The following is an 18,491-nucleotide window of genomic DNA, read 5'->3' as shown; positions in this document are numbered from 1 at the left end:
TAGTCTTGGTATTGGCATACCAGTAAGCAGGAAGGAGTCTGCCTTGGACTAGAAAGCTGCTTCCTTATTAATAGGCCCTGATCTTTGCCCTGAGTTAGTCAGTTATAGAGAAATACATTTTGTAGGCAGATTTTCTGGGAGATAAGGCATTGGCGGCTAGAGATTATCTCTGATGCTCTTTTACCATTGGAAGCAATGCTCAGACCACTCACTGTATGTGGAAGATGAAGGGGCATGCTCACATGGCACAGTGAAAAGTGAAATCCTTCCCCATCTTGGTGCAAGACAATACCTTGCACGTTGAAAAGCATGTGTGATCTGGTTATTTTTAAATGACCGGAAACGCTGGCCTTTTGAAGAATCAGGCGTTTCCTCAGCCCAGAAAATAAAGACTGGCGGCAAATGCGTCTAGATCCCAATTCTGGGCCCCTTTGGTTGCAGTTTTCAAAGGGATGTGTACAGTTTCCAAAGAGAGCACCACCAAAAGGACTCTAGGACCCAGAGGCTGCGCGCCGGGCCAGCAGGGCCCGCCGTCTCCTTTAGAGCTCCCGCGTGGCGCGAGCTGTCGCAGGGCGCGAGTTCGCGGCCCGCCTGGGGACGGAAACGGTCGCCACGGAGAGGCCGCGGGCGCTGAGGCGCGCGGGCGGTACACGGTGCGTGTGGGCGTGTCCCGGCGCGGTCGCGCTGCCCGCCCCACCCCAGCCAGGTCGGTCGCCCCAACTAAGGTCCACTTCCAACGCCGGGGCCAGTCGGCCGGGCCCGCGTGCCCTCGGCGGGCTACGCTGAGCTCGGGAGCAGATCGGGGCCGGGCATGCCGGGAGCCCCTCAGACAGCCGCAGCCGCCGCCGCCGCCGCCGCTACCGCCACCGCGTCCGCCCCCGGTACGCGCCGCTGACGCGCAGAGATGAAATTCCCGGCCTCAGTGCTGGCGTCCGTGTTCCTGTTTGTGGCCGAGACGACGGTGGCGCTCTACCTGAGCAGCACCTACCGCTCGGGCGGGGACCGTATGTGGCAGGCGCTGACGCTGCTTTTCTCACTGCTGCCCTGCGCTCTTGTGCAGCTCACGCTCCTCTTCGTGCACCGCGACCTCAGCCGCGACCGCCCGCTCGTGCTGCTGCTGCACCTGCTGCAACTTGGGCCCCTCTTCAGGTGCGTGTGCCACAGCCCCCGGCCTGCTCCCAACACCTGCCCTAGCCGAGGGAGGGGGGCGGCCTTCCGGTAGGGACAGGTGGCTGGGCCCACGGCCGGCCTGCCCCATCATTCCAGTCACAGGAATGCGACAGAGTCCTTGGCATAATGGTAATAAAGCGGAGGCGCACTGCATTACAGTTAGGTTCCATTACATGAAATTGCCAACATTTAGCTGATATTGACCAACAAAAATGGCAATTTCGTGTTAGACACATTGCTTTCTCTGCGGTCCAGTGGGCTCTGGCGGGATTGGCTTGTGTGGTCACAAACCCTTGGGAAATGTGTTCTCAGTGGCGGTTATAGCCACATCGTATACAGGTAATTTAATAATTTCTCAAAAATATGGAGCTTACTGTGTGCCAGGCACTGTTCTAAGAGCTTTACAAATATTAATTTATTTAATTCTGAGGAGGAAGTCTAGAAATCCACCCGCCATTCTTTTTCCTTGGTGGTCGTATGAATATTACAGGCTGTGGAAACATATGGGGTTGTAGAAATGTGTTCCGGCCCTGCCTAACATATAAACATCATCATGAAAGCTGGTACACAGTGTGCCATGAACACTAAAACTTACTGTGTGTTAAGTGATGAAAACCTGTTAGTGACATTTCTGGAAATTAATTTTTATTAACACAAAGCAAGTGGAAATATATGACAAAATAGACTTGGGCTTATCTAAGGAGCGTGGAGGGAGTTGAAAAATGTGTTGTTTTCATATATTTCATCTCTATAGGAAGAGCAAAACAAAGACTCTCTATCTGGATTAGAAATAAGTTTATACTACTGAAATTTAGACATAGGTGACCAGAATTTGAAGAAAGACCAGAGACACCTGAGCCGCCAGAAAATTGAGCTAGCCTAGAACCTTTCCTACCAGAAAATCAATACAATCTCTTTTCTTACACACATACACATACACACGCACACAGTCACCGACACACACACACAGAGTGGAGTAGCAAGATAGATTTTACAAAGACCTATTATAAAACTTTTGTGCCTTATATTAAAGACAACTGTCCCAGCTGACACTCAGACTACCGACTTGCAGTTTACATAAAAACACTACAAACTTGGTGAATGAGCTTCCCAGCCTCCAGAAGCTGCAGAATCCTAGAAAGGAAGAGAAACAGGTACACTGGCAGGAGCAAGAGGTTGCTGCTGACATCCTGATAGCCAGGAAAGGGTCAGGGGAAAAACGGGGTTGGAATTTAAAAAGTCCTGCAACCTTGAGTCATTTAGTGAGGAGAAAGTTTAGTCCCCCCCCCCAGCCAAGTAAGCCTTGTGATCCTGTTTGTATTCCTGCTCATTAAAATAAATAAAGCAATTTCAAGGCGCTCACCATTTCTTAACCTCATCTGTGAAAAAAAAGAACTCACGTTTAAGTGGAGTAACAGGGAAAGGGAGACTGACATTTCTCAAAAGCTTCTTGTGCTAGGTGGTTTGATATGTACTTACATGCCTTAGTTCATTGAATCCTTGCCATGAGGTATGTAATTCTCCCCATTTTACAGATGAGGAAAATGAGGCCCCAGAGTGACCATGTTCCTTCCCAAGGCTTCTTAAAAATGGAGTTAAGTATGTTCCCTATGCTCAGTGAAAGAAAGCCTAGGAGTATGTGGTACATTCTCTGAGTAGTTCCTTTCTAAATTAAGAAAAAGTTTGGTCATCTTGGCAAAATTAAGGAAACACAACCTAAATAGCCATCCAAGTAAATGATAATACCCTGTTGTTACTACCATTTAAAAATGTTTCTAGGAGTAACCCAAGACAAAGCTAACGACGTAATATATATAAAAACAGGATGACAAGTATAAACCTGAGCTCAAGGAAATATGCCAAGATGTTAAGAGTGGTAAATTCTAAATGGTGGGATTATGGGTGCTCTTGAAAAATATAGAAAAGTATATTATTTTTCTCTTATACTTTTAATACTTTTTAGTTATAGTAAAAATATTCTAACTTAAGGAAAGAAACAGGTTAGTGCTTTGAAAAGATAACTTCTCAGCTATTTAGAAAGTTTCAACACTATAAAAAGACCTATTTACACAAAGTTTTGAATGGGTCATTGTCTTGGAGGAAAATCAAAATAAAAGATAGAACAACAATCAACTCCCTTCCATTAACAAGGAGACTCTCGTTCTATTGCAGCTGATTTATTTCAAGGAGATATTGGGCCCATGATCTTAGAGCTGAGATATATAAAATATGGTTCCACGTCTCTCAGCTTCCAGGTGAAAAGAAAAGCAATTTGTTGTTGGGCATTATCATAACTTCATATCTTACTGGAATTTCTTCCTGATGACTGAGTCTATTTTAACTCTTAAGACATCTGCTTCACATAAAGATCAAAATGCTTTCCCCCAAACAAATACCAAACGTGGTGTTTCTCCCCACCATTCCTTACTGGTCGGATTTAGTAATATTTCTAAATTGATTTTGGACAGTTTAGGTCTATTTACCTTTGGGTGGGTAGTAGCCAAACTCATGTTCTTAGGTAGATGGTGCATTGAGTTCACACAGGATGATGTCCCAGTTAAACTGCAATACATTACACTAATGAGTCTGGGCTAAATACTACTAACTAGGCTGTGCTCCTTCTTTTCTTTAGGGAGATTTGGGGAGAGTACCATATTTCTTGTATTAGTCTCATATTTAAAGCTGTAGTTGCAGTTTGTGCGGTTGTTTCTACATTAAGCCAGGGTTTGAATGATATGAACTTTGGATAATGTCTTGAATTTACTTTTTACAATTTTAAGGAAAATCTTATTGTGAATTATAATAAATATCCTGGAAAACCACAGGGGGAAAACATCTCTTACCAAGAAAAACAATCATTTAAAAAAACATTTCTGTTTATCATTCTTTTACAGTTATACTAATTTTAATTAATTAATAGAGAAGAATAAATATACATGAGTTACAAGTTCTGAGAATCCCCTCCCATTTTTATTATGGATATAATAAGGAAATATGGTACATGAAAAATTTGGGTTTATAAAATAAAGGCTAAGAAGTTATAAAAATCTTTCTAGAACAAAGCAAAATGATTCACCATAGTATCTCTCTATACTAAACTTTCAAAAGAATTTAAAATAAAATTAGTCTACATTTGAAGAGCATTATTTTTCATTTGCAAAGTGCTTTTACATATAGTACTTAATTATGTCCACTGTAAAACCCTGTGAGCTAACTGTCATTATCTTATTTTTACAATCCAGGAATTGAGGTTCAGTGAGATTAAGTAAGTGGCTTTTTAAAAGTCTCACAGCGTTTTTTATTTAACCAGTTTGGTTCTTGCATAGCACATGTCATATGAAGATAACATGGCTTAGAGAAAATCATAATCACTATTTCTTTGGAAAAGCTATTTTTATTAGGGTCTCTGGTACAACAGGTTATTTTTGTGGGCATCAACATGTATGGTTTCAGCTAAGGAATAAACTCCTTCTGCCTTGATGCTTGAAAAATGCGATATATGGTGCTTGAAAATGGGGTAAAGTGAAAAATATAGATCAACCTGCTGATTATCTACTTCAGGGTCAGCAAACTGTGCCCCACAGGCCAAATCCCTCCCTACCTATTTTTGTAAATAAAACTTTGCAAAAGCTTTTACTCATTTACTCATGATCTCAGCTCTAAGATCATGGGTCCGATATCTCCTTGAAATAAATCAGCCTTACTTATTGGTTTATGTATTGTCTACAACTGCTTTCACACCACAGAGGTAGAGTTGAGCAGTAGAAACAGACTATGCCCTGCAAAGCCTAAAATAATTTACTCTTTGAAAATACTTTACAGAAAAAGTTTGCCCTAGTCTACATGATACTGAAAAACTACACTGAATGATTTTGATGAAAGTATCTAATTTCTGGCTTTATTTAGACAATCCCTCAAATGAAAAAACAAAAATGAAGAACAGATTTGGAGTAATTAGATGAGTCTTGAAGAATTCCAAGGACAGTAGTTTGTTTCTTATCAATATTCTTAACTAGCAGTGGCAGGAGGTCTTAGGGCCTTTCACAAATTTATTAAAAGCCTACTATGTGTAAAACTCTGTGCTAAGACAAATGTATTAACTGGAAAAAAACAATGGATTTCAAAAGGGTCCACTTGGACTTTAGGGCCACTTGTGCCATTAGCTCATTCTAGGACCTTCTTTTATTTCCATTGATAGATCACAGAATTTTAATTTCATCTACAGTTCTGTAGAATGCTTCCCATTTCAGATAGCCTATTCCACGGCATCAAGAGAATTGCTTTCTGCTCTGAACCCTCATTTCATTCATTCAGCTCTTATCATGTGCTGATGTTTCATTTGTTTGTTGGTTTTAGTCTTTAAAAACCCAAAGTTTGATTTTATCATGCAGGTAAAACATTTGTTGTTGAAATGACAGAAGATCAGAAACATATACACGATGAAGAAAATTAAACCTTTAATTCAGCTGCCTAAAGAGAATAATTCTTAATGTTTTTGTCGTGTATCCATAAGAATATCTTTACAGTGGTATGCTTGTAAACTATGTCTCAGGGAAAATAAACCCTGATTTTAAGTGTTTGCTGATTTCTCTAATGTGTATATTCCCATCATGTCTGATCAAGCTACCAGTTGTTTAACATCTGGCTCACAAAATTCCTGTTTCACAGTTGGCTCTCTTTCATCAGTATGAGCCAGCCTCGACCTTTGTTTTGTGTATATGTATGCACGTGTGTGAAATTTGTAAATATTTTCATATATGTGATTTTCTTTTCACAAAAAATGTAATTTTATATTGTAATTTGCTTCTTTCACTTACCAAATATGGTAAAAATATTTATATATTAGTATATGTATTTTTATACCATCAATTTTAAGGATGGCATAATATTTCATTGAATGGTTATATTATGATTTATTTAATTGTTTCTTATTTTGAATCCTTTAGAGTATTTCCAGAATTTTGCTATTACAAATAATGCTATGATTCAAATTCTTGCAGTATGGTTTTTTCCTAAGTGAGACAATATATGAGAACATATTTTATAAGCTAAATGTGCTATATAAATATTAGTTTTCAATATTTGTCATTCTTACGTATATATCTCAGTATTCCATTTAGATTGTGAGTACCTCCAAATGAGGGAGGGGTATCCATCTGTCTTTTCATTCCCCAGAAAAGCACTTAGAAAAGTGTATCTGCATTCATCATGTATTTGAGCATAGAGATGATGATCAGTTTATTCTATCTTCTAATTCTTGCTGTGGTTAGTGGTCCAACAGTATAAAGTGGCTAGACCTCCTACAGTCCTCAGTCATAGGTTTGAGTTGTCCCTCAGAGAAAATTCAGTTGGACCAGCTGGGCATGAACTCATGGCCTGAATATCATTAACATTATTTTCAGCTAAACAAACTGGTCCATGCTGTTTTACATGTTTTTTTTATGTAATATATTAAAGTGTCCTTGACCACACTAGACAAAATGTAGTAGAAAAACCTGTATGTCTATGTGTTGTCTGTCTGTCTGTCTCTCTCTCTTTTTCACACACACACACACACACACACACTCACTGCTATGTGCCTACTTTTTCCCAGGAGCAAATAAACAAAGGTAATAATCACAAAATATGTCCACTTTGTACTTGCCAAAAATGTTCCTGCATTTCCTCTCTTATATCAAAGTTTATTTTATTATTTCAAATTATAAATGTATTATTGTTGCCATAGCACCTGAGGGTGAGAGTATAAAGTTAACATTCAATAAAATAGATGAAGCCATAAAAGCTTCTAGAAGCATCATAAGGTTATTATAAAAGTGTGTACTTGAGGAAGAAAAGTCGTTTAACGATGTTTAAACCAAAGGCCATGAGCATTTTTCTTACTCCTGGGGAAAACCCATTTTTCCCTCAGCATTTTATTATGAAAATATTCAAATACACAGGAAAAAACTTGAAAGAATTCTACAGTGAACACCCAAGTACCCACTATCTAGATTCTACAGTTAACATTTTGTTTCACACATCTATAAGTCCATTTGTGTGCATGTGTGTGTGTGTATGTGTGTGTACTTCAAAGTAAATCACAAACATTGGTACTCTTCCCTGCTTCGGCATCCTTATCATTACCTACAGAGGAAATCCCAATTTTAAAAGCCAAGTACTCTCTCCATCTAGAGAGGTCACTGGATAAGGTTCCATCCCTAGGGCAGCCTTGGAATTCCATAAATAAGACATATCTGGCAGGCCTCCAGGCATGATTGAGTTTATCCCTGCCCTGTAAGAGCTCGTAAGAACAGAGACATAGGTATTAATATGTTGTGGTCTTCCAGTGAAATGCTAGATGAAAAGCTGCCCTGTGTTGGGGGATCTCCCAACAATAGCTTCTGCTTTAACTGGGGTGGTTTGGGGCATCTGTGGGTTTTGGAACATTTTTATGTATATATACATATATATGTACAAATATGTATATATATACACACATATACATATATGTATATATACACACACATATACTGTATTATTTCCATCTTTCACAGCAATGTAGCAATGTAAGTATTATCTCTACTTTATAATTGAGGGAAATGGCTCAGGGGGGTAACTGACTTTCCCAGGGATGCACAGCTAATATGTGTCAGGAAGGGAAATTGAACATTTTTCTGTGGGTCTGGAGCCCAAACCACTTTCCATTTTCTAGTAGACTTCCTTGTCGCAGTGGCCTTCAGTGTCACCTCTCAATTTGATTCTCTCCCAATTCCCATTGACCTGCTGCAGGGCCTCAAGAGGACTTTGTGCTCTGAACTGGTCCTTGGAGTGGATAATTCAGAGGAGTGACTACAGTCTAGAGTAGTCAAGTCAAGGTTTTGAGAATCAGGCTAAGTGTAAGTAGAATTAATGTGAAAAGACAGACAGAATCCTATCTGCCTCTAATTATTATGACTTGCTGGTTTGTTTCCAGGTGTTTTGAAGTTTTCTGCATCTACTTTCAGTCAGGCCACAATGAAGAGCCTTATGTCAGTATCACTAAGAAGCGGCAGATGCCAAAAAATGGCCTCTCTGAGGAGATCGAGAAGGAGGTGGGCCAGGCAGAAGGCAAGCTATTCACCCACCGATCTGCATTCAGCCGGGCTTCAGTGATCCAGGCTTTCCTGGGCTCAGCTCCCCAGCTGACCCTGCAGCTGTATATAAGCGTCATGCAGCAGGAGGTCACTGTCGGAAGAAGTATGTATACTTTTTACTTCTGTCTGCATTTGAGGATAAAAATGGGAAGTGATACATACTATTTGTTTGTTTCAAGTGAAATTTGTTCATATGTACATTCAGTCCTCAATCTGTGTTCCAGTTACTAAGCTCAAAACTTAATGGGCTAAAATAACATTTGTTTTGCTTATGAATCTGCATTTTGGGCAGGGTTCAAAATATATATGGTCCACTGTGGATCAGTCAGGGTGGCTCAAAGATGGGGGGCTAGAATCCATTGAAGTCCCATTCACTCACATGTCTTGATGCTGGCTATTATTGGGGGTCTCATATCTTCATTTGATCTCTCCATGTGGGCAAGCTTAGGCTTCCCTCATGGTATGATGGCTGCTTCCAAGGGTGAGTGTCCTAAGAGTGAGAGAAGGCTGGGTGGAAATCATATCACCTTTTGTGATCCAGCCTTAAAAGTCATGGGACATCACTTCTGCTGCCTTCTCTTTGTTGAAGCAGTCACTAAGTCCTACTGACATTCAAGGGAAGGGGAGGGAAGTAAACTCTGACTCTTGTTGGGAAATGGAAGAGTTCTGGAAGATCATGTCAGACCAAAAATATTGTGGCCATATTTAGAAAATATAGTTTGCCACAGTCTGAAAATATAGCTGCTAGAGGCTGGTTCTCTTGGGATTCAACTCTATCTTTCACTGATAGTTCTAAACTAGGTGAGGCAGTTGGTTTAACAGCTTTATGGTAAATGATGGAACAAGGCCACTTTCCTCTCTTCTTGGAGTTCCCATAGATATATTAGCTTTTAAGTGAATACAGTTTTCTAAGCGTTGAGCTATTCTCATATCATTAAATTGACAGCAGATTTTGGTTAAGTCAGGTTTCTAAAATATCCTCTATTTGTATTGGATGCAAGTGAAAAGCCTTCAAATGAGAAGGAGAAATAATTCTTCCCAAATATTACTATTATGGGTAAATGAAAACCAGACATTCTGGTAAGTTTTACTACAGATATACACAATGATTTAAAAGTCTTAAGTTGAAAAAAAAATACGTATTTAAGAAAACATTAAAATTGGAATTAAACACTCTTGTTTATTTCACTCCACTCAATTTTATCCTCCTTCTGCCTATATTTTAGACTGGCTGGCAAAATTTCTTAATTCTTGGTGGGGTCACAGGATACTTGCATGTTAGAACTGTTTTCCTTAACCAGGTTACCTGAATATGAGTCTTAAGATATGAGTCAGAATCTTAAGTAGAGGTCTTGAACCTTGGTGGATTAACATTTATATGAAAATCCCTCCCACAATCCCTGGTAGACAGTAAGTGCTCAAATATATATAGCAGCATCCTTGTTCTCTAAGGACTTAATGGTTCTTGACCAAAGTGAGTCCTCTGCATACCACTATACCCTTTTCCCAGTTTATTACTTTTTCCAAGTGGTACAACAAGAAACCAGATTTGGTGCTCACCTGTTTGATTTTTACAAGTAGATCCATTTCTTTCCTCCAGTTTTTGATAGTGAAGACTGTCTTATAGTTGAGGGTCTCTAGTTACAATAGAGACCATGGGGCCCACAAAGCCTAAAATATAGCTCCTTACAAAGAAAGTTTGCCAACCCCTGTTGTAGTCTTTCAGACAGAATTCTGTTCAGGAAAAAAATAAAACCTATTTTATAAAATGTCTTCAGTGTCACAAGGGATATCCTCCAAGAACTTGGAAAAATATAAGTCCTCTGAGAGTTGAACAAAATATATATTTATGTAGAAAAAAATCAACCAAGGAAGGAAAAGCAGAGTTGTAGATTTGGTCTAATAATTATTTTGAAATATGAGAGGTATCAAGTAATATGTAAATATAAAGGAATAGTTCTGTGAACAACGAAAATATATAAAGTGTTATTTACATGTGAAAGCATATAAGAACACTTATAAACAATATAAGATACTTTATTTAAGGTAAATGTTTGTAGGTACCTTGTTACCAAGTGAAAAACTAAATAAAATAAGATAATGAATTTAAAAAAAACAATACATCAAATAGATATGGGAAAAGGAAGTAGGCACAATCCTGTTAAAAAGACAGATGGCTGCCATTTATTCAGGTGTTTACTAACCCCAATCACTGCCTTAACATATCTGAGGAAAGAATCCTCACCCACAAGAGGCAAGGGCCTTATGAATGGAGCATGGGCTAGGGTGTGTCACAGAAGCAAATGTTGGTCGTGTGTGTCATATGGTTAGGAATGCATTTGGTGCAAGAGGCAAACACTTGATCATAGGTTTAAACAACCCAGGGTTTATTTTGTTCATTTACTAAAAAATTGGAGATGAGCAGTTGTTGGCATAATTTCACCTGCTCAACAGTGGCAAAGTTGATGTCTGTAAATCCACTGGCCTCTCACTTGCATTTCTATTGCAGCTCCAGCCATCACAGCTGCATTCAAGACAGGAAGAAGGGCTGAAGAGGGAAGGGCAGGTGTCTTTCTCCTTTTATTAATAAATATAGCTTTCCCAGAAATCTCCCTAATAGACCTTACTTTAGGTCTCATTGAACAGAACTGATCACATGGTCACTTAGCTGCAAGGAATGCTAGGAAAGCCAGGCATATAGGAATGATTTGCCACCAATGGTTTAAACCAGTATTCCTTAAACTTGCCTGAAGATGCTGGGGGCTTGTTAAATATGTACATTATCAGGGCCTATCTATAGAAATTGTGATTTTCCAGGTCTGGGATAGGAGCCAAGGATATTCCTTTTAATTTTATTTCTCTCTCTTTTTAAACAAGGGCCCCAGGTGATTTTATTCTCAGCAAAGTTTAGGAACATTGTATTAGACTAGTCATGACCTGCCTGAGTTTGGACTTGTTGCCACCTAGAACAAAACTCTGTTTTCTTAAAAGACAGTGGGATATTGAATAGATAACTAACAGTATCTGCCACACCACCTAAACACAGTCCAGACCAATAAAAATGTCTATCCTCTTGTCAGAAGAAGGACAGAGAGTCCATCAGAGCCTGACCCCATTTAACATTCAAATTATGTAACCCTCTCCTCTCTGATTCTGTGCTCACTGAGCAAACATCAATGAATATGGTGTCAGCAGAGTTTGGCATGAAGGAGAGGAGGTGGAGCCAGCTACATGGTCACTGGAGAGTTGGTTATTTTTTAATAGTAATGTAATTCATATAATATAAATTTCACCATTTTAAGTATACAATTCAGTCAATTTTAGTATATGCACAGTGTTGTGCAATCATCACTACTATCTAGCTTTAGAACATTTTCATTACACCCAAAAAAAACCCCTACCCATCAGTAGTCATTCCTCATTCCCCCTGCTCCTACCACCTGGTAACCACTAATCTACTTTCTGCCTCTATGGATTTATCTGTTGTGTATATTTCATATAAGGGAATCAAACACTACTGGAAAGTTTTCTTTCTGATAGTTGATGAATAATGAACACTGTTTCTGTGAGCTTCGGTTTTGGAGTTTGGCCATTGTGAGACTCCTTGAGGCTTGTCAGTTTTTAGCAGGGGCTTGCTCAAGTCTCAGGACCTTGATGATGGGTTGGGCTGAAGCCCAGGAGAGCACACCAAGGTTACTGTGCTCTATCATGGCCTCTGCAGCTTGCCATTTGGCCTGTCTGGCTCTCACAGTGCCCTCCTCTCTTCCACTCAAAGTGGTAATGTTGATAGTAATCATGACTATTTCATGAATCCTTGCTTTGTGCCAGACACTGTGATGGGCATCATTGTGTTTCATTTTCACAGTGTCCCTGTGAGGTAGATAATATTATCTGTATCTTAATAAAGAGGGGAAATGTACTCACTATGTGTCAGAAGAGCCAGGATTTGAGGCTAGATTTGTGTGACTTCATTCATGGATTCAATGAGCATTTCTTGAGTATATTCTGCGTTTCAGACTCTGTGCTGGTCTCTGAGGATAAAGCAGTAAATAAGTGATTGAGTAATAGGCCTCAATCATCTTGGAACAGGATAGACAAACATGAAACAAATAATAAATCATATATTTATTTTATTTCAGATAATCCTACAAAGTGAAAGTTAAGGAGCCAGTGCAAGGGTATATTTGGGAAGTCTAAATGAGTTTAAGAGATGAGGCAAAGATTTCCAGAACTTAGGTTTAAACTGAAAACTGGTAGATGAGGAGGAGAAGTCAGGTGGAGGAAAAACAGGAAAGAGCATCCCAGGATTTCAAGCTTTATCCCAGAGGCAATGGGAAGAGCACTGATAAGTTTTAAGCAATATAGTGTCATGATCAGATTTAGTTTTAGATTTAGTTCCAGATTACTCTGGAAAATGATTAGAAGGGAGCATGGGGTAGGGTGTGTCACAGACCCTGGGGGTTGGCTGGGGCCTCCTAGGCTTGTTGAATTCCCAGAGGAAGGGAGTGAGGGAAAAGACAGGAAGGCCAGTAAGAGGGCTGCTACGGTTGTCAAGGTGAAAATGATAATGGCTTGGACCAGAATAGTCAGAGTGGATTACTAGAACAATATTAAGGATGTAGAAGTGGAATGACATGATTGATTGGATATGCAGTTGAGGCAGTGGGAGATGTCAAGAATAGTTCCCAGGTTGCTGACGTGGGCAGTTGTGGCCATGGATCCCCATTTGTACTGGTAGAGCACTCTGGAGAAGGAGCAGGTTTGTGGGGTATATTTTGCTTTCAGTTTCAGACTTCTAAAAAAATGAACAAATTTTAAAGAATCTATTTAATTCATGAGGAAACAAGTAGCTGTTGAAACCAGCTCAAAAGAGAATCCAAAGAGCAGACATAGGAATACTGACTAGGGATATTGAAATGAATATATAAATGGTGGTAAAACTGGTTTTATTACAGCATGCGAGGTGGGACAATTGAACCTCTACTGTAAAAGACATTCAGCATGTCTATCAGTCATGTACAATGTACAGAGGGATGTAAACAAGCTTATAGGCAATACTAGGCTAGAATCAGAGAACCTGGAGTAGTATCCTGAAGACAGGGCAATGTTTCCATTGAAACACATTTTTATTTTTGCTAGAATGTTGGAGTCAAATAGAAATTTAGAGCTCCCTCAAAAAGAGGGTCCAGTCATTAAGGTGAGCAGATTCCTGTCAGAGACGTTTCTAGCTCAGGCTTGGTCAGGGCTCAGTGGATATTGATAACATTGCAAAGTCTAGGTTGTGACAAAGGCAGCTCCCTGACCAATGAGGGACTTGCTCCTCATCTTGAGAGGCCCAGGCCGGAAGGAAAATCAGTAAGGTCTGATGGGGAAAAACCCACCAAGACCATGTTAGGGTAAAAAGGAGCTTTAGGAAGGAGATTCTCCCTGTTCCATAAAAGCCTAGGTGTAGTTCCCAGTTATCCACATGGACCTCCTCTTGTGAGAGGTCACAGCCCAGCACCTGAGCTCAGCCACATCTGTTTTCCTCACCGGCATTCTCTAGTACCTGATGGCCAACATCCTGGAGCTGGTCGTCAAGGAGGACGACAACAGCCACAGGGTACGCATCACCCCTGAACACATAGAGAGGGCAATGGACCAGAACTAGCAGCTCAGCTGCCTCTTTGAGGGTGACACTCTCAGATTGATGAGATGCCCCAACCCAGGAAGAAGTAGAGATGCCTGGGTCTCAGAGCCCAGCAGGACCTCATCGATAGCCCCATCCAGTCCCCAAAACTGTCATAGAGAGGGAGCCCAGGCTGCCACCATCAGCCCATGCTATTAAAGTGTTTAAATCTATGACAGTGCTCCTGACTCCTCTCAGTTTCTGCCACCTTGGGTAGGAAGGGTCTGTGAGACAGCCAGGGGGAGCTATCCCATAGACAGTTGGGGGGTAGAAGGCATGGTCAGTAGGGGATATTTGAATCAGTGATTTCAGAGGAGCAGTTTCCAATGGTGACGGGTATGGGCAGTGGCCCTGGTGGGAGCAGCTGGCTGAGGGAGGGGGGAGAGACATCCTCATTGACTCTGAGCAGGGAAGGCCCTGGGAGGCCAGGGAGTTGGCTGGGGCCTCCTAGGCCTGGTGAATTCCCAGTAGGAAGCTAGGAACTGTGCTGGGGTGCAATGATTGCAATGGGTGGGGGGAGGGGGCACACTGGCGGGCATGAGCTTAATGGGGCAGGGGCTCTTACATGGGGATTGGGGAGTCATGGGACCATAAGGAAAAATACAAAAAAAAGGAATTATGGTTAGGTTGATACAGTGTATTTATTTATACCCTGACTGATTCCAAATGAGGACTTGAGACAGAGATAGGTAGCTAGTGCTATGGCACTTGGTGTGGAATATATCCTTCTGTTTTCTTGTGGGCACTGGTAAATTAAATAGTAATATTATATAAAAGCTACTGTCTGGCTTAACACATGCAATTCAGTCAGTTCTTAATGGTTGCTAAATATTACTGAACTTATTTATGAATGTATTCCATTATAAACATGATTATCAATCATTCTCAGATGAAACACATAAACATTTTAATGATCATATATTTGATAAAAACTTGGCACTGTCAAGGGATGAATACGTGTCTGGAGAGCTAAAAGCATATGCTGTGTACATTCTGTTCATAGTGATGGACTCAGAAGTACATGCAAGCTTTATAAACATCCTTATGTGCTATTTTAAGTTAGAAATAGGTGTCATATCAAGTGTTGTACCAATATGTCCCTTTGCCTATGAGTACCCACATTTGAGGTTTTTATTGTTGATCAGGTTATCGAGGACCAGCCTGTGCTTCCTGCTGACCTTTCACAAAGGATTGGTCGGAAGCTGCCCAGCCACCTCAACAGCAGGATCAAAGAACTTGGGTTCAAGATTCCCAGTTCACTCCTTTCTGGCTGTGTGATCTTGGACATATATCTATTCCCTCTAAGCTGCAGTTTCCTTATGTGAAAAATGGGGGTAATAAGAATCCCTTCATCCTTGATTTTACCAAAGATTAAGTCCCTTGTGCCTGTAAACTGCTGCCTCACACTGTGCATGGCATAGGGGAGCCCTTAATAAACAGCTGCCTCTGTCTCCTTCCCTAGCACCAGGCGCGCAGGCATGCTTCCCCAGGGTGCAGCTGGACCTGGTTCTCAGGTGACTGCTGGATGCTTGGGCACTGGCTGTGAAAACCGCAGCCTGCCGGACCCCATGGAGAGACAGGAGAGGGCCGGGCAGATGAAGAAGACAGGGCAGAGGAACATGCCAGGTGGTCCCCACCCCACTTTCCTCTCTGTTCCTCCTGCCTGCTGACTCGCCCTCTCTCTGCCTCTGTCTAAGCAGAAGGACCTGGCTTGGCCTTTGGCTAGTCCACAGGAGTGTCCTGAGAATGAAGGAAATAGTGTCGGGGTTGTGCTTAGAGCTCTTTGGAAGATGTGCTTGTCTAAACCCAAGAAGTCTTTCTTGGCACGTGATGCTCGCTGAACCTCATGTTTCCAGACACCTCATTTTCAAGATGCCCACCCACAAATGTGGGGTCCCTAACAGAGAGCCATGAAGCCCTCTCAGCATTAGCTGAGCTCATCTCTTCCTCTTCTGTGCATCTGAGTAGCAAGCAGGCCTCTCCCCTGCAGCCACAGGTGGAATGTCATCTTCAGCTGATCACATGATGGTGACAACGTTGCCCCTCCCTCCCTCCCTGAAATGAAGCATCTTTGTGTCCAGGACATGGGTCTCTCATAGTCCTGTGTCCTTCAGTGAAAAGTGGGTTCCTCTAGGATGGGTAATGCCAGAGAATTGATCATTATATTCAGATCTTGACATGTTGAGTAAAAGTTATCTTACATTTTTAAAACTATTTTGGCTTGTGACTGGCTGGTAGAGCAAAACATAGACTCCTGGATCCTACATTGGAATGTACATCTGAGGAATTCATTGAAGGCCAGGAAGGGCAAAGTAGGTGGGTTAACCATGGTGGGTTAGCAGTTCTGTGTGTGGAGGTGGTCACCTTACAGTCCATGTGCTACTTGACACTCATGGTCACTGTGACCCTGTAAAGAGCCAGGCTTCCTGGGCTCTTTCAGACTCTCCATTTGATGCCTGAGGTGGAGTTTGGAGTGGGAATGATCCCATGGTGTCAAGCCCTCTGCAGAGCCAAGGGGCAGGGGAGGGTCAGCAGCGAGGCACTGCCGTCCCTCTAAGAATCGTGCTCAGCTGTGCTTGTGGGTTTCACAGGGAACATGGAAGCCAGGCCCAGCAGAGCATCAGCTTAATGCAACCCCTGCCAAATCCCCCTCCACATGTGCAAGGAATCCCACACTCAGGGGAGGGAGGGAGGCAGAGAAGGAGCATTGCTGCCATGGGAAGGCATGAGCCCACCCGAGTCTAGTCCTTTTGTGCATTTCTAGAAAGTGGAGGGGCATGTTGAGGAAGGATTTCCTCTAGCATGGGCCCTATGGAGAGGACACCATTGGTGGCTGTTCCCTGTGGGAGTAGGAAACCTAAAACCCTAGTGAGTAAAGACAGAGACTGGGGAGGGTGTGGCTGCCAAGCAGGCCTGTGATCACAGGCAGTGTCAGGGCAGGCCAGGGTCAGACATGGGTCAACACGGTAGGAAATACCACCTGTGAGAAGAGATGAGCCCAGGAGCTGAGCCTGGGGGGAGCTTGGAGTGTACAGTTGCCTTGGTGTTGGCGTGAACACAAGGCCTGGTTACCAGGCTGGCCTCCCACCAAGAGCATCCTTTGGGAGCAGGGAAATTTTAAAGGCCCATGTCCGTTGGTCCCTGCATGTGACAGATCCTGCAGGATGTGGCCATAGTGAGATAGCCTGGCTCTTTAGAAAGGGCCTTTATTTCTCCTAAAATAGGATTCTAGAAAGAAGGGTCATTTTACTAACCTATAATAAATTATTTCCTGAAGTGCAATTTACAGAGTGGCAGCTTATGAGGGAATTTGGATAGCAGATAGATTTGGTAGTCCTACACAGACATCTTAAAAGAAAGTTAAAAAGCTGGGAACATTTAAAAATCAAGAATTTTATATGAATAACATTAATCGGATGTAGGGCAGATGGGGGGGAGGGGATGGGTGTATACATATATAATGATTGTGATGCTCACCATCTAGGGGATGGACACGCTTGAAGCTCTGACTGGGGGTGGGGCGAGGGCAATATACGTAACCTGAACTTTTGTACCCCCATAATATGCTGAAATAAAAACAAAGCTGGCAGCATTTAAAAATCAAGAACTTTTTACCTGAAATTCTTGATTTCTGGCTTCTCTTGAGAAAACAAAATGGCCATACACATGATTACAGTCAAATAGAAATGACTAGCTGCTGCTCCATTAAGACTGGGCCTCTGGTTTGCCACAGTCCTTGCTCCTCCCTATTAAGTCTCATATCTAACTCACTTCATTAATTTATAGTTACTGACCACAATAGATACTTTGTTACTCCAACCGTAAGTTAATTCTAGGTCCACAATATTCAGAAGGATCTATCTTATGTAATGAAGTAGTATAGTGCAGTGCTTCTCAACCTATCGTTGGTGTAGGGCCAGTATCAGCAAAATTTCTTATTTTTCTTTTAATTCATTGTGAATTCATATGTGGTTGTATTAGTAGTATGCAGCTCATATTTGATTTGTTGCTCAAGTTTAACACCTGGACTGGTATGTACCCTGTTCAACAGGTTGTTCAACCTTGTTCAACAAGGGAGACCACTCACTTAAATGTTGTGGCAAAACCAGATTGCTGTAAAGTTTCCTAAATGCCAGTTCTCAGTTTCTATACCTGTTGTAGGTGACCAGTAACCAACAATTCATTGACCTGTACCAGTCCACAAACCACAGTTTGAATAGATTGGGATAACAAATTTCTTTTATTTTTTTTTTTTATAAGTATTATTTTAAATCTAATGAAATATAGTGAACAGGACCTGCATTTGGTATTGTTTCTCTTTTAGCGTCCATGTGAAAACTGAAGATTTTTTCCCTTCTTATATTTAAGACTTTAAAATAACGCTGATGAAAATGTCACTAAACTAATTCTGTTAAAGTAAAATTTACTAAGGAAACCAACTAGCAATAGGGGGGTATGTTAGATACTACAGTTGTGAGATTTTTGACTTCTGAAATCTAGGACAAAAAGAATTCACCAATTCAACTGTGGACGAGAGTCTT

At 41.4% G+C, this 18,491-nt stretch overlaps 1 protein-coding gene across 1 annotated transcript in view; it reads left to right on the top strand.

Annotated features, from left to right (window-relative positions):
- The first annotated feature begins 760 nt into the window (after positions 1-760).
- Positions 761-18,491, top strand: part of XK (X-linked Kx blood group antigen, Kell and VPS13A binding protein) — a 45,975-nt gene continuing 28,244 nt past the window's right edge. Inside the window, exons 1-2 of the mRNA XM_069463342.1 lie at positions 761-1,149; positions 8,123-8,385. Coding sequence (XP_069319443.1) covers positions 905-1,149; positions 8,123-8,385 — 508 coding nt within the window. The 5' untranslated portion in view covers positions 761-904. The remainder of the gene's footprint in view (positions 1,150-8,122; positions 8,386-18,491) is intronic.

This window comes from Eulemur rufifrons, chromosome 30, assembly GCF_041146395.1.
Source record: "Eulemur rufifrons isolate Redbay chromosome 30, OSU_ERuf_1, whole genome shotgun sequence".
Lineage (NCBI taxonomy): Eukaryota > Metazoa > Chordata > Mammalia > Primates > Lemuridae > Eulemur > Eulemur rufifrons.
The sequence above is the reverse complement of the archived record's forward strand: the minus strand, read 5'-3'. Positions and strand labels throughout refer to the sequence as shown.